We start from the raw sequence: 22505 nt of genomic DNA on the forward strand, positions 1-22505 counted from the left end.
AGCTATGTAGTACGTGGAAGAAAGCTCCTTGAAAAACCGCACTGTGGAGGACCGCCACACATCCAGATGGTGGGGATGATATCCTAACTTGTGGCGTCTCGTGCGAAGGTGGAATTCGGCGGCAGGAATCAGGTTAAACAGCTCGGTTAGTTGTTTTTATTTTGTTGATAAAGTATTTGTATAGACATGGGCGCACTATCGTTTTTTTTAGAAACTGCGACAATCAGGACGTTATCACCAAACACAAACATAAACTTATTATTAACCGCTCGGTTACGTTGAGAACCGAAGTCTTTAGTTCGGCGATATTTATGAATTTTCTTGATCCCAGAAAATGTACAAAATAAATGTGTTATATAAAACAATGTGCGATACACAAATGTGTGCGTGTACTTATGTAAGCACGCAATAAATTATTCTTCTTTGACGTAAGAAATCAAAAATTCTTAAAAAAAATATTCCTCGTACTATTTTATGTTTGTAGAATTAAATACAGCCAATGATAATATAATTTAATTAAATAACGTGTAATAAGATATAATTAAGCTATTTTTATACAATTTTTTTTTATTTTAAACATTGTACCTATATAAATTGAAATTATGGATTGAAATTTTTGTTGTGCTTCAGTGGACAAGAGGCTTGGTAGCTGATACAAATGGTCTAGTTGACCAGCTAACGTCAGGGTGTCGAATATGTGCGACGGTGTGCGCGCGCATCGGAAAAATTTACTAATTACACCAAAAGAAGTATAGCTTCAACAATGAGCCTTGGAAAAACATTCATGTTGTTTTAAATTAAACAAAAATTGCGCGGAAAAATTTTCTTCTCTGCCAGTACGAGAAGCTTAGAAATGACTATGTCTACTTCTAGCACAGAGTAGGGATTGATACTTACCTTTTAACTTTAAGTTTTATTACAATTGGAGGCTCCTATTTACTATCTCAGAAACTCTAATATTGATGTAGTAGATATAGTGTTCTCTTGTCTATACACATAATAAAATCGCAACGAAGTAATATAATAATAATATGTTGAATTTTTTTTAAGTATTTTGCTGTTAATGATATCCACGCGGGCGACATCACGAAAAGTGTTGCTTTCTAAAGTGAAATAATTTTTGGAGTCAATTCAGTAGTTCCAGAGACAATCCCTTACATTACAGACACAGCTTTCCTGATATTACATTAGATAGCTGTAAAAACATTTTCAGGACACAATTGTAAAGGAGTATCTAATTGCATAGCCGTCTAGAATTTACAAAAATATAATAGTTATTAATTATTTGTTACAGGACACATAAACTTATCTAATGTGATAAATTTCTGATAAGATATGGATACAGGACCTAAGCAGAGACGAAAAAGGAATCCTAGATGCGATGCAAATCTATTCTCCATACTAACTTTCGGGTTATAAGCAATGTTTAGATAAGTTTAGTTAACCAATAACAATAATACGTTTATAATAAAAGTATCTAATTTGTTTCAGATGGACTTTGGAAACTTTCAGATTGGGTTATAGTAGAGATATTAAGGAGAATGATTTATACGCTCCTTTGCCAGAACATCAGTCAAATGTATTAGGTATGTCTACAATATAGAGTATATTTCTGGCGTGGCTGTTCACAACTTGTCAATAAAAAAAAACATTTACAGTAACAATAGATTCTCTTTCCTTTTCTATCTTGCTGTGTCTCCGTTACAGGTGTTCTTCTCTCATGCATACTTTGTTTGTCTATGCGTTAGTATAAGGTAAGTCTTAGCGGTGCCTGTATGTGTCTGCTATTGTTTGACAACAGATCGATTGATTGAGGTTTAAAATGATGTTTTCGTATTTTATTGGTGGTTGGATCTATATATCAGTGTTTTGTTCAGAAAGGCACTCCCCTTGTGGCTTAAGGGCTGAAGGCTTGTAGCCGACGTTGTACCCACCTAGCTGGTTAAAAACTCTTCCACTAGATAATAGAGGAGTATCACTAGGTATATTGCATAAATGTCTAAATAAGAAGGTATAAATACAGTTGTAGCTATAGTTTGGTATAGCTAAAGTTGGTGGAAAAGTTACCGCAGTAAGATGTTTATGAAATACCAATGTTACGTGTTGATTCAAATCGGCCGTATCTCTACTTACTCGCTGTCAACTGAAGCGATATGTTAACGGTGCCATGACATTACTAGTAGCTAGTAGGTATCTTCTTAATAAGATATATGCGTATGCGTAAAACGTTCCTGGAGATAGCCATGTTAATTTAATATTCACACCATTTAGAATATTCTCGAAGAACACACAGACATGAAACTTTATAAAACGCAATACGTTGTTTGTTGTGTTTTTCATCACACATTTTCATGTGTTTATCATCTAACGACCGTTCTATCGTTGACTTTTCTGTCCCAGTATACTTATCGACGGTAACTCACCTTATCCCTACACGCTGTCTGTCAATGGAACGACGTATAGCTTACCAGCGATAGAAGTTTGTATGGAAATTTCAATTCACGCGTCCCAATGTAAGGCGATAAGAATGACATGTCGGGTATATTGGGACAGCTTCAGATTATTGGCAGCGAATAACTGACAGTAGAAGGTAGTAATATCTCTATCTGTCAATGACGTTTTATACATAACGTCATTGCTATCTGTAGATAGTATATTGGGAACGGCCCTAAGTGATCATTTATAATAATCTGGGAATAATTGTGCCTATAGTTAGTTGTCAATTCATCACATATTCACTTTCCGTTATAGGAGATGCAATGCAAAAAAGTTGGAACCAAGAAGTTAGCTGCATCATTAAACGTAGCGACGGGTCCACGCCGCGATTATGGAGGGTTTTATGTAAAGTTTTTGGAGCAGAATTGTTACTGTATGGATTGATACTAGCGGCTATGGAATTTTTAATAAGGTATCTAATCTTTATATTATAAATAAAAAAAATGTTTAATAAACTATAAAACACGCTTCGGTTGAAAAGATAATGGTTGAAATTTAAAATGAAACTCAATTCCTGCCTTATCGACGATACGTGAAAAAATTATATAAATTAACAAAAATCTTATTTTGCAAATGGAAAAATGGAATAATTTAACATATTAATGCTTGCCCAGTCTGTTCTGGGGTACTGCCTTACGGTATGGGGTGGTGCCGGTAAAACAGCCATGCTAAGAGTCGAGCGTGCGCAGAGAGCAGTTCTGAAAGTGCTAGCAAGGAAACCAATCCGATATCCGACAACCGATTTGTATACCCTTTGCCAGGTCCTCTCAGTTAGGCAGCTATTTATATAACACTCCGAAATTACCTTTGACCCTAAATGCTGTACCACACGCCGCTCAAATAGGGTATGTAATATTGATTCACGTAGAACCATAGCTGCAAGTCGCCATTACAAACACATAAGATCTAAAATTTATAACAAAATCAACAAAAGATTAAACATCTACCCACTGACCAAGAGGAAATGTAAAGCGAAACTTGACTCCTGGTTAAAAACATTAGATTATGAAGATACAGAGAAACTTGTGGATGTGTAAAATATTCATCACTCCCTCACACACCTAAGAAAACCACACACAGCACAAATGTAACAAACTTCACTTACTATATACGTATCTCGTGAGTGTTAACCCACACACTTCACCCAAAACTAAACACATAATATAATAATAATGATGTATATATTTCAAATCACATGTCCTGTACTATTTTTTAATGTCTTTTATTAATAGCCGTATTATTATTATTATTATTATTATTATTATTATTATTATTATTATTATTATTATTATTATTATTATTATTATTATTATTATTATTATTATTATTATTATTATTATTATTATTATTATTATTATTATTATTATTATTATTATTATTATTATTATTATTATTATTATTATTATTATTATTATTATTATTATTATTATTATTATTATTATTATTATTATTATTATTATTATTATTATTATTATTATTATTATTATTGTTATTATTATTGTTATTGTTATTGTTATTGTTATTGTTATTGTTATTGTTATTGTTATTGTTATTGTTATTGTTATTGTTATTGTTATTGTTATTGTTATTATTATTATTATTATTATTATTATTATTATTATTATTATTATTATTATTATTATTATTATTATTATTATTATTATTATTATTATTATTATTATTATTATTATTATTATTATTATTATTATTATTATTATTATTATTATTATTATTATTATTATTATTATTATTATTATTATTATTATTATTATTATTATTATTATTATTATTATTATTATTATTATTATTATTATTATTATTATTATTATTATTATTATTATTATTATTATTATTATTATTATTATTATTATTATTATTATTATTATTATTATTATTATTATTATTATTATTATTATTATTATTATTATTATTATTATTATTATTATTATTATTATTATTATTATTATTATTATTATTATTATTATTATTATTATTATTATTATTATTATTATTATTATTATTATTGTTATTGTTATTGTTATTGTTATTGTTATTGTTATTATTATTATTATTATTATTATTATTATTATTATTATTATTATTATTATTATTATTATTATTATTATTATTATTATTATTATTATTATTATTATTATTATTATTATTATTATTATTATTATTATTATTATTGTTATTGTTATTGTTATTGTTATTGTTATTGTTATTATTATTATTATTATTATTATTATTATTATTATTATTATTATTATTATTATTATTATTATTATTATTATTATTATTTATTAATGTATGTAATCGGTCCTCGATAAAACAACAAAGTTTGAAACGAAATCTGGCCGTTGAAAATCGCGCCCAAATGAGTCGATTACAAACAAACATACATACAGGCGGTAAGTGGTTAAGCTATTGTTCCCAACGATCTTTGGGAACAATAGCTTAACCAGAACGTTGTTTTATTTTTTAAATAAACGCTTGATGCTTCGAGAACATGATGATCGTTATTACTTATCTTAATTAGTAATTGAATACCTACATTGATTTATTAAGTATAACAGGTCGACCTGGCACCACAAGAATTACCTACCTAGGTGAATAATATAAAATGGCATGCGCTTGCGGACTGATTCCTCCAGAAACCTTCCGACAATCTTTTGGATAACCAGTAAAACCACCTTTTATAAATCTTTTTAATTACCTAGGATAATAATGAATCTGAATCTGCATGCGCACAGATTATCCAAAAAACTTCCAACAATAATCAGAATTTAATCTATCAACAACATAGTAATAACTATTTTAAAAGAAAATTCTAGAAACAAAGTGCGAAATTAAACCAATGTTGAATCGGACCACATTACAGAAATACGCACACCTACCTCACCACGTGCATATTGTTTACCTATTCAATCTTAATCACTTATATAACTAAGTAAGTAAGATCTTTATTAATAAGTGACCTGACTAGTTACACGACATTTTAATAATAAATTGTTTATCAGGTTGCAGCAACCTTTATTCTTGGGGCTTCTGCTAAAATATTACAGCCCCTCTCAAGACTTCTACAATACCACGTAAGTCATTTAGTCTCAATATAACATTAAGATGACAGACAAACCCAAACGTCACACCGTGGTAATTATCAGTCTGCATAATTAAGTTAGTCTAAGTTCTTAGTATCAATTATCTCTGCGGACGGATTCACAACCCATAGTTAACACGGAAATAAATTACTATTCTTCTTCTTTTCGACCACATACGACGAAGAGCGGCTCGAACCATCGACAATCAAGTCACCGCAATTATAAAGCGGTATTGTAGAAGCTTACATAAACACGATATTACCCATTTAGAAAAACGTTTTTTTCCGATGGGCTTAGATTAAATATTCCCGAATTCTTACATAATTTTTTTCTATTGAAAGAACAGCATCTGTCGGGTCAATTAGTATGATATATAATATCAATATTTTAGTAATTCATCCAAATAGAGGGTATATTAAAGAACGTGTCTTAAAATTTGTCATAAAATCTTACTTAGTAAATAATCTTTTATTTATAATACTGTAATGCAACTAGATTGCACTTACGCATAAAAAAATAGGTTTATACGTTACTCTTGTTACATTTATATCGTTACTCAATAATTTGTAATAGTTGATTCATGCCTTGATTCTTCTAGATCAACTTCGACGTATCTCTCACGTCTGTATTCGTATTACGACATCTCGACCGATATCAGTTGGGGGGAGGCGGTGTTCTTCTCTTTTGGCGTGGTATTCTGCAGCATGTTCAATATCATGATCCAGCATCCCTTTATGATGGGAGCTATGCATATTGGCATGAAAATAAGAGTCGGTATTTGCAGTCTTATTTACAGAAAGGTTAGTTTTATTAATAATAATAATAATAATAATAATAATAGTTTTATTAAAATGATTGTATTTCCGTAAAACTGCTGAATTTGATAAAATGCTAAATTGCCTTTTGCATTTGGCTGTCTTAGCCTTAACTCAGGATAATTTAAGTTACCAAATGACTATAAAAACGAAATCAAAGATTATGCTAAGCATACACTCAGCTAAGTTTCTCGTAAGTAAAGTCTGAGCAAAGTGTAAATACGCTCTATAGATGGCAGCCTTAGACACAAAAGGTACCCACCATCATACAATATCTATATTATACCCAATCTACATTAAACTAGCATTTATTCATAAAGGCTTACCAACCAAATACAATTTAGTAACTTATGCACTGAGAATTAAACGAATATAATAAAATAGTTTAAATGTACTTAAATTATAGGTAGCATTGCAGGCATTGTGACTTTGACTATCTCTGTGTAGTTTTATACTCTTTGTCAACAATTCAAATGTCTAATTATTGCGGGTTATGGGATAAACAGCTGAATGGACGTACATTAGAGTCTTGGCAATAAAATTCCAGTTGGTTAAGCTTCAGGTGCGGTACTCTAAGGAGGGGGTAAACGGGACTATCGCGGTTACTTGGTATTATCGCCTCCAATCCGTCTTTGCAGCAACAAGGAAATTTCAAGGCGTTTCCGGCTTTTACAGTGGATATACAATCTTTGTTTCAAGCATTGACGTACAATAAAAAACTAGACTCACAATCACGTTCAAAATTGTCTGATGCAAAACTGCCTACGCTTCTATTAGGCACAGTTTTCGTTCAGTTGTGTTTCGACCGCGCTTTGAATACAACGCAACGGAATGACAGTGTTCAGTGATTTATACAGTTTACTGTCCAAATAACAGAGTATCGAACTTTTGTTTTGTAACGAGTTAGTTAGTTAACGAGTTTTAAAAGAGATGGATATTAAAGAGTCGTATTTCAGATAAGTGCCCCTTTAAATTTACGAAATTGTGTAACTAACTTGACGTTTTTAATCATCTTGCTTAGTAATTTCATTTCAATTGCCAATTGCAAAAGAGAGCTGTTCGTGCTATATATCAGCTTGGTTATAGACAGTCTCTCGAAGACAATTTGAAAGAAATAAATATATTGAATGTTTATTGTCAGTACATTTATGAATTTAAATAAACGTTCACAATAATCGTCACCTTTTTGCTCTAAATAGTGATTTTCATTTTTATAACACTAGAAATAAGGGATTGCTTATAAGTAATTCTTGTAAGCTTCATAAGAAACATTATGGCTTTAAGGGTAAATGTATACACTTTAATAATAAAAGTCCCAGCCACTGTTCAAGCATTATCTATAAATAAATTTAAATATCTAAGTGATCGGACAGCCTGAGACAGGATTATACTTATTTTATAGCAATAACAATGACAGTACAATGTATATTTTATAAAAAAGAGCGCAAAAAAAGAACGCTGACAGAGTTTCTTGCGCCTCTTGTTCTCTCTCAGGGCGCCATTTGTTTCCGGAGGGGGTAGTGATAGAAATGACATCAAAAAGAATTCTAATGGAATCAATTTTGAGAAACACATATGTGCCTTTTATATAGATACGTGACCTCATTGTTTGCGGTTTGAAAGGCGAAACCAGCTTTTGAAGTGCTCTACATGTTCATTTGTATAGAAGGCCAACAAAGAACAGCTTTAGTAATATCAGTCATAAGTTTCAACCAAACAATGTCATTATACGAAATCCTTGCCTCACTTTCAGGCATTGAAAGTCAGTCTTCAATCGATGTCTGAGAGCAGGGGAGGACTAATCGTAAACCTATTGGCGAATGACGTCAATAGATTTGACACGGGCCCCCTTTTTGTACACTACCTTTGGATTGGACCTCTGGAGACCATAGTAAGACAAAATCCATATCTTAAGCTTAGCCTTTATGATTATATAATGATTTCAGTTCAAGGAATTGCTTGTTAAGATGTTCTTTTTGATTTTGAACTTAATCATGGGTAGTCAGGACTATTCGGCTAGGATACAGCGTGTCTTTTTGATCCTCTTCCAAAGGCACAACCCACGCTCCGTGGCTAATGATTTAGTGATCAGAATCCATTATCAGGTTGCACATAAAATGGCGTCATAAAACGATTTTTCCAAGAAAGCTCCTTTTTTGAATCCGAAAAAAACTTATAAGCTTTGTGTGTTCCTTTTATTTGTGAAAAGTGGTTTTTCTCCAAGAATAACCTTTTAACAGTGTTGGACCAAAATAGAAATGGAAATGAAAACAAAGCAAATCATATTTACTTATAAGATCTTCTTCATATATTTATATTTATCAAATTAATGTTTGTAGTTTCCTAGCTGAGTTGTATTTTTGCAGTTTATGTCTGTCTACTTATACCGTGAAATGGGCATGTCAGCTTTGTATGGAGTTTGTGTTGTTTTCGCTGTAGTACCATTCCAAGGTTAGTTTTGATAATACTTTGCATATAACAAAATGAACATTTTTATCTAACACTAGCTGACGCGACAGACGCATTTCTGTGAATAGAAAAAAAATATGATGTCAGTGTTCGGGAATAATGTAGTCTAAAGCCATCGGAAATGTGTAATGTTATTTAATTAGAAAACAAAATATTGCGTCAAGTAATTATATAGTGGAAAAGAGTAAAATATGTAACTTATTTAAAATGATAAGGATCAATATGGCATTTGTGTAAACAACTTTTGACAATTTTTAAAGTATTAAAATGGATATAGTAGGTAGCTATGTGCCATCGTGGACTCCTCTGTAGACCTATACATATAAGATACACAATTCCACCATAGATTATTTTGTTATATATCTTAAAGCATTTTCGTTGAAAGCTCCCAACGGCATTTTTTTTTTTAATTCGACACCTCCAATAAATTTCGTTAGTGTATACAAAAACTTAACAAGTTATATACCTTCATACTTCATATTGGTGAAAACAGCATGAAAATCATTGCAGTAGTTTTTTATCGCGACCAGACAGACAGACGCGGCGGAGGACAGTTTATAAAACTGTATGTTTAACAGTTTATAAATATGTAGTTATAATATTATAAACGTTAACAAGACCGATAAGTAAGCTAACGGCAGTAGTAGTAGTAGACGGCAATATTATCCCTGAACATTAGTCGAGTTGGCTTGAAATAAGTCTATTAGGCAGGATGACATATTTCCCTTCAGGTCTATTCCTAAGTAGTAGTTTTATTTCACTATTCATAAAAGACAAGAGTACCTCTACACTACAACAAGGCTTAGCTTAACCACACTAACCAGTCATAATATAAAATAAAAATAAATTTAATTTAATTTTTTCCAAGTCTGTTTTCAATTACCCTAGCTTATAAAAAACAATATTAAACAATTAGAGTATTTAATAGATGCAACTTCGGTAGCTAGAGGTGCAACTTAGGAAAAACTGTAGCATAAAAGACTAAAGCATACCTCTATAGTACAGCAAGGCTTAGCTTACTTAAGAGATATATTAAGATTATTATCTTTAGACAATAAATGATTAATAAACTAAAACTCAATTCGTACGCAATTTTTAGTATTCTTGGGCACACGTACTGCTTACTATAGGAGAATGACAGCGGAAAAGTCGGACGAAAGAGTGAGGAATATGGAAGAAATAGTGATCGGGGTAGAAGTTATTAAAATGTATACTTGGGAGAAGCCTTTCCGTAAACTGATTGATACGGTCAGAAGGTAAATTATTATACATTGGCAAATAATATTATATAGAATTAATTTAGATTGCCCAAGTATTTAAACCATTGACCTGTATAAATACCACTGGACCGGCTGTTCCATATGTTTGACAGCAAATTTTTTGTGCCTATTTGAAGCGCTACTACCGAGCGTCCAGAGAACTAATTTTGACGTATAATACAAATGGCTGTGAAGGAACGTACAATGAACTCTGAAGAACTTTTGCATTTTAAATTTATTTCGTTCGTTTTCCTTGTTATTTATATTTCAAGAATAATTAATATCACACAACGTAATAAAGTATACATTTTTTTGTAAATAGTTTCCCACCATCTATCGATGTTTGCTGAGGTTTTCATCACTAGTTTTAGTACCGCAGACTCTCGCTACATGGCCAACAGCGCCAAAATGGCGAATATCAAACAGGCACAAAAGCACTTTGACAGCCGCCAGTCCAGTGGTATAAAGTAGAGGTCAGTGATATAAACGAAATACATTTTTAATGAGCTTTAGCGCCGTTCTACACAAAAAAGCGGATTCTCTACTCCGTCGAATACGAGGCAGCAGTAACAGATAGCTGAAGGCGATAGCCGACAGCGGGGACTGTCCGTATGTTGGCCATATGATAAAAATAAATATGCTCCTTTCTTAGTAATTATAATTCCTAACACATTTAGATTATAAGTTCACTAACAATGGATCGTGGTTATCTGAATATAAACGTTTTTTTATTATTATTATATAAAACGCGTAGTTAAAACTGAATTAATCATTTCATATTTTCGTGAACGTTACAATTTATTTTTATTTATTTAACCCGACGTTTCAAAGCATTTGCAGGTTAACATTTTCAGGGTTACGTGTTATCTTGGGTAAGGACCTTAATTATTTCTCTGATCGGATTGACAACGTAGAAAGCTCTAGAGTTTATAGTTTGTGTATGTTCTTAGAAGACTGAGGCGACTGTCGAACTCTAATAAGTTATCTTTAATGGCGTACCATGAATATGTCGCGTCAACTTACTCAGATACGATCTTCTCATCTGGAGAAATGGCACAGGAGTACATCAAGCATTTGTTGCTCAAAAATGTTATTCGTTGTATAAATGGAGTTGGTCCGACCTATTCATGTAAAGACTTATAATAAAAAGTTAAATATTTTGACATTGCCCATCATTTATATATTTGAAGCGTTATAATGAAACAAAATATTCATTTATTTAAAAGGGCCATTGAATTGAAACGTTCCACCTGCTTACTGGTTTAGAGCCGCTGTCCCAGAACAACATTATATCTAAATACTACGCTACGCTAGCTACGCAATGTGTATTAAATTATTCAATCATCTACCTCTAGAAATAAAAAACTTACCACCGAAATGATTTACTGGACTCCTGTTTAAATGGGTAATCGAAAAATATTTTTATAGTGTACCTAAAGGATTTTTTAAAATTTAAGTAAACTTTTTGCAAGCTTATTTAAATTAGCCTAATAGAAGACACTACAATAAATTTAAGATCTATAAATGTATACTGTATTCGACGCAATATATAAATTTCATTTCATTTCAAACTTATAATAGTGATGTCCACAGACCAGTAGCAGTAGCACTAATAAAAAAAAACAGTGCAAATAATCTATGAACAATCCATCAATACAGCGCGTACTACAGAATATTACATTACAGGCAAGAAATACACTTCATTAAGATGACTTCATACATCAGGGGAATCATTCTGTCTTTTATAATGTTCACGTCTCGGTTCTCTATCTTCATAACTATCATAGTCTACGTCACCTACATGAGCAAGATTACGGTTGAAAACGTATTTTTTCTCACATGCTACTATAATATTATGAAACAGACAATGACCCTGTATTTCCCTCAGGCTGTGGGACAAGTAAGTGTTTAATTTTGTCTTATAATCAAAAATTTTTTACAAACTAATTTCTAATATACAGGGTAACTCACAAAATTTAGGGAAAAACAAGCAATGGTGTCGAAATATAACAATATTCATTATGCAATTTTGCAGTACGCGATATTTTCTACCCATTTTTTATACATTTGAAGTTTTTTTATGGAAAAGGAGGACAAATGAGCGTACGCGTCATCTGCAAGACCATAGGAATCACACGAGCGTTGCCGGCCCTTAAGGAAGATGTTCGCGCATTTTTGAAAGTACATGTCGTTTCATTACGGAAGCAGCGTATTACAAGTATTGAAATAGGCAGGAATACCAAGATCCTTGAATATCTGAATATTTAATTCTACAATGCCCTGGTCCTTAGAGCCGAAACACAAATACCTAGTACTTGCAAAATACTGCTTGGCGACAAAAGTGCTGCGACGGTAATGACCTCAATGCTAACCTGAACCTCCATCAACAGACCTATCAATTAATTCAGCTCCTTTGACCAATACCTCTAATTCTTTTACAGGTTGCAGAAATGTTAGTAGCGATTGAAAGGATTAACGAATTTTTACTTAGTGAAGAATGTCGTTTACCACTACGGGAACAAACAGGAGAAATGATTAAACGTGCGAAACAGAAGAAACGAGTTAGGATTTCATGTACGTGAAATTTGAATATAAGTATCATTTAAACTCATGCACCATCAATGTCTGCGTGCATCAAACATACATGCCCAGCTCAGTACCACTTTAACCTGGCGGTTTTTACTCACATATCACCAATGCCAGTTCTGGATTCCGTATTTCTAATCCGATCAATTCCATTGACTCCCAGAATACTGCGCTCCATATCTCGCTGACAAGCCTGAAGTTTAGACTACTGTTATTCTGTAAGTGACCATGTCTGTATTTGTCACTATAAGTTAGTCATGTCAGCGAGTTTGCACTAAGGAACAGGATTAGATCTCCCTTCATAAAGTGCTTCATGGAGCAGAAGCTCTTGCAGGCGTTCTCTTTTCGATACGGCGATCGATTTACTTCTCTTGCCTGGTCGAAGAATGTCGAAGGATGCTATCTGGCCAAAATATATGTAATCGTCGACGTCTCCAATATTTTGCCCACCAACCTCAACCTTGTGTCCTGCTGTCGGTCATCAGTCGAGTAAAATAACAATGTTATCAGCAAAGCGTAAATTAGTAGGACGCTTTTGATCGATGACGATGTCTTTCGTTGACCACGAAACCGCCAGTTTCTTGAGAACTTCCTTTATGGTACCTGTAAAAAGTTTAGGGGAAAGAGGATCGCCCTGTTTTACCCTTTGCGTATTTCAAAAGTTGGGCGTGGAATTTTATTGTTGCGGTGCTATTAGAGTAGATAGATTCTAAAATGTACTCTTTCTGTAATGTATACTCTTTTCATTTTGTTAGCTGTAAGGAATCATAAATAAATAAAAAAAATGTTTCAATCCCTTCAGTACTTTAATGTAAATATTAAAATTTGGGCAAATAGATCAATCAGTCAATATAACAAAACTATGATAGATCCGCATTCTTAATTCTAATGCGTAATACTTATGGTACTTATACTATTTTATATTATATGCTTATGGCCTCAATCGACTTTGAATACCGAAAATTAACTCAGTTATAACCGTTTTTCTATAAATTAATATCTAGTAGTTCTAAACATTATTTATTATATCGTACGATCAATTTGTTATGTTTTTTTACAAGAGCGACATCTCAAGTCCTAATATGCAAATATCGGGGTTGAGCAGATTATCAACTGTAAAGTGGATCCTGTACATGAAGCCATAGCCTGAGAGTTGAACAAAACCATACAAGATTGTATGACGATACGCCACTCGAACGGTTAGCTCAGTTGGTTAGATCACGGGCACGGAACGCCAGAGGTCGTGGGTTCGAGTCCCGCATCGTACATAAAATTTTATTTGTATACCGTATGATATAAAACGTCGGATGTTTGTTGTGCTTTTTTTTGCGCAGACATATATAAATGACTACTTTTTGGCTTCGGTTTTAGACAGCAACTATTCTTTTAAAAATATATTGAATGTACTTACCATTTTTTTATTTACATGTTTTTATTACAAATATTTTAAGTTTAGTAATATAGGTTTATCCAAAGAATTAAGCCTATTATGAAAACTAACGAATTTTACAGTTGAACCAACTAAACCTATAAGAAAACCAAAACTAAATGATCCTTCAACATCAAATAAAAATGGGTTAAAAGGTCAGTCTTAAATTTAATTCAGAAAAAAAATCCACCACATCAACCTTGAAATTAACATCTAGCAGCATTGATCATTCACAATCCACCTTCGAATGAACATTTAACAACTATGATCCATCACATGCCACCTTCGAAATGACATCTTGCAACTATGATCCATCACAATCCACCTTCGAAGTAACATCTTGCAACTATGATCCGTCACAATCCACCTTCGAAGTAACATCTTGGAACTATGATCCATCACAATCCACCTTCGAAATGACATCTTGGAACTATGATCCATCACAATCCACCTTCGAAATGACATCTTGCAACTATGATCCATCACAATCCACCTTCGAAATGACATCTTGCAACTGTGAGCCATCACAATCCACCTTCGAAGTAACATCTTGCAACTATGATCCATCACAATCCACCTTCGAAGTAACATCTTGCAACTATGATCCATCACAATCCACCTTCGAAATGACATCTTGCAACTATGATCCATCACAATCCACCTTCGAAGTAACATCTTGCAACTATCATCCATCACAATCCACCTTCGAAGTAACATCTTGCAACTATGATCCATCACAATCCACCTTCGAAATGACATCTTGGAACTATGATCCATCACAATCCACCTTCGAAATGACATCTTGGAACTATGATCCATCACAATCCACCTTCGAAGTAACATCTTGCAACTATGATCCATCACAATCCACCTTCGAAATGACATCTTGCAACTATGATCCATCACAATCCACCTTCGAAATGACATCTTGCAACTATCATCCATCACAATCCACCTTCGAAGTAACATCTTGCAACTATTATCCATCACAATCCACCTTCGAAGTAACATCTTGCAACTATGATCCATCACAATCTACCTTCCAAGTAACATCTTGCGACTATGATCCATCACAATCCACCTTCGAAGTAACATCTTGCAACTATGATCCATCACAATCCACCTTCGAAGTAACATCTTGCGACTATGATCCATCACAATCCACCTTCGAAGTAACATCTTGCAACTATGATCCATCACAATCCACCTTCGAAGTAACATCTTGCAACTATGATCCTTCACAATCCACCTTCGAAATGACATCTTGCAACAATGATCCATCACAATCCACCTTCGGAGTAACATTTAGTAACTATGATCCATCACAATCCACCTTCGAAGTAACATCTTGCAACTATGATCCATCACAATCCACCTTCGAAATGACATCTTGCAACAATGATCCATCACAATCCACCTTCGGAGTAACATTTAGTAACTATGATCCATCACAATCCACCTTCGAAGTAACATCTTGGAACTATGATCCATCACAATCCACCTTCGAAATGACATCTTGCAACAATGATCCATCACAATCCACCTTCGGAGTAACATTTAGTAACTATGATCCATCACAATCCACCTTCGAAGTAACATCTTGCAACTATGATCCATCACAATCCACCTTCGAAATGACATCTTGGAACTATGATCCATCACAATCCACCTTCGAAATGACATCTTGCAACTATGATCCATCACAATCCACCTTCGAAATGACATCTTGCAACTATGATCCATCACAATCCACCTTCGAAGTAACATCTTGCAACTATGATCCATCACAATCCACCTTCGAAATGACATCTTGCAACTATGATCCATCACAATCCACCTTCGAAGTAACATCTTGCAACTATCATCCATCACAATCCACCTTCGAAGTAACATCTAGCAGCATTGATCATTCACAATCCACCTTCGAATGAACATTTAACAACTATGATCCATCACATGCCACCTTCGAAATGACATCTTGCAACTATGATCCATCACAATCCACCTTCGAAGTAACATCTTGCAACTATGATCCGTCACAATCCACCTTCGAAGTAACATCTTGGAACTATGATCCATCACAATCCACCTTCGAAATGACATCTTGGAACTATGATCCATCACAATCCACCTTCGAAATGACATCTTGCAACTATGATCCATCACAATCCACCTTCGAAATGACATCTTGCAACTGTGAGCCATCACAATCCACCTTCGAAGTAACATCTTGCAACTATGATCCATCACAATCCACCTTCGAAGTAACATCTTGCGACTATGATCCATCACAATCCACCTTCGAAGTAACATCTTGCAACTATGATCCATCACAATCCAACTTCGAAGTAACATCTTGCAACTATGATCCATCACAATCCACCTTCGAAATGACATCTTGCAACAATGATCCATCACAATCCACCTTCGGAGTAACATTTAGTAACTATGATCCATCACAATCCACCTTCGAAGTAACATCTTGCAACTATGATCCATCACAATCCACCTTCGAAATGACATCTTGCAACAATGATCCATCACAATCCACCTTCGGAGTAACATTTAGTAACTATGATCCATCACAATCCACCTTCGAAATGACATCTTGGAACTATGATCCATCACAATCCACCTTCGAAATGACATCTTGCAACTATGATCCATCACAATCCACCTTCGAAGTAACATCTTGCAACTATAATCCATCACAATCCACCTTCGAAATGACATCTTGCAACTATGATCCATCACAATCCACCTTCGAAGTAACATCTTGCAACTATCATCCATCACAATCCACCTTCGAAGTAACATCTTGCAACTATTATCCATCACAATCCACCTTCGAAGTAACATCTTGCAACTATGATCCATCACAATCTACCTTCCAAGTAAGATCTTGCGACTATGATCCATCACAATCCACCTTCGAAGTAACATCTTGCAACTATGATCCATCACAATCCACCTTCGAAGTAACATCTTGCGACTATGATCCATCACAATCCACCTTCGAAGTAACATCTTGCAACTATGATCCATCACAATCCACCTTCGAAGTAACATCTTGCAACTATGATCCATCACAATCCACCTTCGAAATGACATCTTGCAACTATGATCCATCACAATCCACCTTCGAAATGACATCTTGCAACTATCATCCATCACAATCCACCTTCGAAGTAACATCTTGCAACTATTATCCATCACAATCCACCTTCGAAGTAACATCTTGCAACTATGATCCATCACAATCTACCTTCCAAGTAACATCTTGCGACTATGATCCATCACAATCCACCTTCGAAGTAACATCTTGCAACTATGATCCATCACAATCCACCTTCGAAGTAACATCTTGCGACTATGATCCATCACAATCCACCTTCGAAGTAACATCTTGCAACTATGATCCATCACAATCCACCTTCGAAGTAACATCTTGCAACTATGATCCTTCACAATCCACCTTCGAAATGACATCTTGCAACAATGATCCATCACAATCCACCTTCGGAGTAACATTTAGTAACTATGATCCATCACAATCCACCTTCGAAGTAACATCTTGCAACTATGATCCATCACAATCCACCTTCGAAATGACATCTTGCAACAATGATCCATCACAATCCACCTTCGGAGTAACATTTAGTAACTATGATCCATCACAATCCACCTTCGAAGTAACATCTTGGAACTATGATCCATCACAATCCACCTTCGAAATGACATCTTGCAACAATGATCCATCACAATCCACCTTCGGAGTAACATTTAGTAACTATGATCCATCACAATCCACCTTCGAAGTAACATCTTGCAACTATGATCCATCACAATCCACCTTCGAAATGACATCTTGGAACTATGATCCATCACAATCCACCTTCGAAATGACATCTTGCAACTATGATCCATCACAATCCACCTTCGAAATGACATCTTGCAACTATGATCCATCACAATCCACCTTCGAAGTAACATCTTGCAACTATGATCCATCACAATCCACCTTCGAAATGACATCTTGCAACTATGATCCATCACAATCCACCTTCGAAGTAACATCTTGCAACTATCATCCATCACAATCCACCTTCGAAGTAACATCTAGCAGCATTGATCATTCACAATCCACCTTCGAATGAACATTTAACAACTATGATCCATCACATGCCACCTTCGAAATGACATCTTGCAACTATGATCCATCACAATCCACCTTCGAAGTAACATCTTGGAACTATGATCCATCACAATCCACCTTCGAAGTAACATCTTGCAACTATGATCCATCATAATCCACCTTCGAAGTAACATCTTGCAACTATGATCCATCACAATCCACCTTCGAAATGACATCTTGCAACAATGATCCATCACAATCCACCTTCAAAGTAACATTTAGTAACTATGATCCATCACAATCCACCTTCGAAGTAACATCTTGCAACTATGATCCATCACAATCCACCAACGAAATGACATCTTGCAACAATGATCCATCACAATCCACCTTCGGAGTAACATTTAGTAACTATGATCCATCACAATCCACCTTCGAAGTAACATCTTGCAACTATGATCCATCACAATCCACCTTCGAAATGACATCTTGGAACTATGATCCATCACAATCCACCTTCGAAATGACATCTTGCAACTATGATCCATCACAATCCACCTTCGAAATGACATCTTGCAACTATGATCCATCACAATCCACCTTCGAAGTAACATCTTGCAACTATGATCCATCACAATCCACCTTCGAAATGACATCTTGCAACTATGATCCATCACAATCCACCTTCGAAGTAACATCTTGCAACTATCATCCATCACAATCCACCTTCGAAGTAACATCTAGCAGCATTGATCATTCACAATCCACCTTCGAATGAACATTTAACAACTATGATCCATCACAATCCACCTTCGAAATGACATCTTGCAACAATGATCCATCACAATCCACCTTCGGAGTAACATTTAGTAACTATGATCCATCACAATCCACCTTCGAAGTAACATCTTGCAACTATGATCCATCACAATCCACCTTCGAAATGACATCTTGGAACTATGATCCATCACAATCCACCTTCGAAATGACATCTTGCAACTATGATCCATCACAATCCACCTTCGAAATGACATCTTGCAACTATGATCCATCACAATCCACCTTCGAAGTAACATCTTGCAACTATGATCCATCACAATCCACCTTCGAAATGACATCTTGCAACTATGATCCATCACAATCCACCTTCGAAGTAACATCTTGCAACTATCATCCATCACAATCCACCTTCGAAGTAACATCTAGCAGCATTGATCATTCACAATCCACCTTCGAATGAACATTTAACAACTATGATCCATCACATGCCACCTTCGAAATGACATCTTGCAACTATGATCCATCACAATCCACCTTCGAAGTAACATCTTGGAACTATGATCCATCACAATCCACCTTCGAAATGACATCTTGGAACTATGATCGATCACAATCCACCTTCGAAGTAACATCTTGCAACTATCATCCATCACAATCCACCTTCGAAGTAACATCTTGCAACTATGATCCATCACAATCCACCTTCGAAGTAACATCTTGCAACTATGATCCATCACAATCCACCTTCGAAATGACATCTTGCAACTATGATCCATCACAATCCACCTTCGAAGTAACATCTTGCAACTATCATCCATCACAATCCACCTTCGAAGTAACATCTTGCAACTATGATCCATCACAATCCACCTTCGAAGTAACATCTTGCAACTATGATCCATCACAATCCACCTTCGAAATGACATCTTGCAACTATGATCCATCACAATCCACCTTCGAAATGACATCTTGCAACTATGATCCATCACAATCCACCTTCGAAATGACATCTTGCAACTATGATCCATCACAATCCACCTTCGAAGTAACATCTTGCAACTATGATCCATCACAATCCACCTTCGAAATGACATCTTGCAACTATGATCCATCACAATCCACCTTCGAAGTAACATCTTGCAACTATCATCCATCACAATCCACCTTCGAAGTAACATCTTGCAACTATTATCCATCACAATCCACCTTCGAAGTAACATCTTGCAACTATGATCCATCACAATCCACCTTCGAAATGACATCTTGGAACTATGATCCATCACAATCCACCTTCGAAATGACATCTTGCAACTATGATCCATCACAATCCACCTTCGAAATGACATCTTGCAACTATGATCCATCACAATCCACCTTCGAAGTAACATCTTGCAACTATGATCCATCACAATCCACCTTCGAAGTAACATCTTGCAACTATCATCCATCACAATCCACCTTCGAAGTAACATCTTGCAACTATTATCCATCACAATCCACCTTCGAAGTAACATCTTGCAACTATGATCCATCACAATCCACCTTCGAAATGACATCTTGCAACTATGATCCATCACAATCCACCTTCGAAATGACATCTTGGAACTATGATCCATCACAATCCACCTTCGAAGTAACATCTTGCAACTATTATCCATCACAATCCACCTTCGAAGTAACATCTTGCAACTATGATCCATCACAATCTACCTTCCAAGTAACATCTTGCGACTATGATCCATCACAATCCACCTTCGAAGTAACATCTTGCAACTATGATCCATCACAATCCACCTTCGAAGTAACATCTTGCGACTATGATCCATCACAATCCACCTTCGAAGTAACATCTTGCAACTATGATCCATCACAATCCACCTTCGAAGTAACATCTTGCAACTATGATCCATCACAATCCACCTTCGAAATGACATCTTACAACAATGATCCATCACAATCCACCTTCGGAGTAACATTTAGTAACTATGATCCATCACAATCCACCTTCGAAGTAACATCTTGCAACTATGATCCATCACAATCCACCTTCGAAATGACATCTTGCAACAATGATCCATCACAATCCACCTTCGGAGTAACATTTAGTAACTATGATCCATCACAATCCACCTTCGAAGTAACATCTTGCAACTATGATCCATCACAATCCACCTTCGAAATGACATCTTGCAACTATGATCCATTACAATCCACCTTCGAAGTAACATCTTGCAACTATGATCCATCACAATCTACCTTCCAAGTAACATCTTGCGACTATGATCCATCACAATCCACCTTCGAAGTAACATCTAGCAGCATTGATCATTCACAATCCACCTTCGAAGTAACATCTTGCAACTATGATCCATCACAATCCACCTTCGAAATGACATCTTGCAACTATGATCCATCACAATCCACCTTCGAAATGACATGTTGCAACTATGATCCATCACAATCCACCTTCGAAGTAACATCTTGCAACTATGATCCATCACAATCCACCTTCGAAATGACATCTTGCAACTATGATCCATCACAATCCACCTTCGAAGTAACATCTTGCAACTATCATCCATCACAATCCACCTTCGAAGTAACATCTAGCAGCATTGATCATTCACAATCCACCTTCGAATGAACATTTAACAACTATGATCCATCACATGCCACCTTCGAAATGACATCTTGCAACTATGATCCATCACAATCCACCTTCGGAGTAACATTTAGTAACTATGATCCATCACAATCCACCTTCGAAGTAACATCTTGCAACTATGATCCATCACAATCCACCTTCGAAATGACATCTTGCAACAATGATCCATCACAATCCACCTTCGGAGTAACATTTAGTAACTATGATCCATCACAATCCACCTTCGAAGTAACATCTTGCAACTATGATCCATCACAATCCACCTTCGAAATGACATCTTGCAACTATGATCCATCACAATCCACCTTCGAAATGACATCTTGCAACTATGATCCATCACAATCCACCTTCGAAGTAACATCTTGCAACTATGATCCATCACAATCCACCTTCGAAATGACATCTTGCAACTATGATCCATCACAATCCACCTTCGAAATGACATCTTGCAACTATGATCCATCACAATCCACCTTCGAAATTACGTCTGGCAACTTTAATAATCCACTATTGAAATTACATCTAGCAAATACCACACACCATTTATCGTTTAAAAGTGAGTATGATAAACTATTGGTATTAGTCATTTTAACGATTGATATTGACGTATCTATAAAAAATAATATTGTCTGTGGCAGATGTGAACAAGGAAGACAGTGTTATAAGCTTTGAAGAAGCTTCTTGTAGATGGCTCAAGACATCCAGCTCCGATGATGTATCGAACATTAATTTAAACGTAAGTTATTTCGTGATTATTTCCGTAAAACCAT

The 22505-nt window shown here is 34.8% G+C and overlaps 1 protein-coding gene across 4 annotated transcripts in view; it reads left to right on the forward strand.

Annotated features, from left to right (window-relative positions):
* Positions 1-1293: 1293 nt before the first annotated feature.
* LOC126966051 (probable multidrug resistance-associated protein lethal(2)03659) overlaps positions 1294-22505 on the forward strand; it is a 47071-nt gene continuing 25859 nt past the window's right edge. For 3 of the 4 annotated variants that reach the window (XM_050809915.1, XM_050809917.1, XM_050809918.1), the window contains exons 1-12: positions 1294-1412; positions 1492-1586; positions 2752-2908; positions 5517-5588; positions 6196-6397; positions 8166-8303; positions 8779-8863; positions 9981-10137; positions 11827-12040; positions 12582-12714; positions 14239-14310; positions 22374-22471. In XM_050809915.1, the coding sequence (XP_050665872.1) occupies positions 1336-1412; positions 1492-1586; positions 2752-2908; positions 5517-5588; positions 6196-6397; positions 8166-8303; positions 8779-8863; positions 9981-10137; positions 11827-12040; positions 12582-12714; positions 14239-14310; positions 22374-22471 (1500 nt within the window). In that variant the 5' untranslated portion in view covers positions 1294-1335. The remainder of the gene's footprint in view (positions 1413-1491; positions 1587-2751; positions 2909-5516; positions 5589-6195; positions 6398-8165; positions 8304-8778; positions 8864-9980; positions 10138-11826; positions 12041-12581; positions 12715-14238; positions 14311-22373; positions 22472-22505) is intronic. The other variant, XM_050809916.1, reaches the window with a different exon arrangement.

The sequence above is a fragment of the Leptidea sinapis genome, chromosome 9, assembly GCF_905404315.1.
Source record: "Leptidea sinapis chromosome 9, ilLepSina1.1, whole genome shotgun sequence".
Classification (NCBI taxonomy): domain Eukaryota; kingdom Metazoa; phylum Arthropoda; class Insecta; order Lepidoptera; family Pieridae; genus Leptidea; species Leptidea sinapis.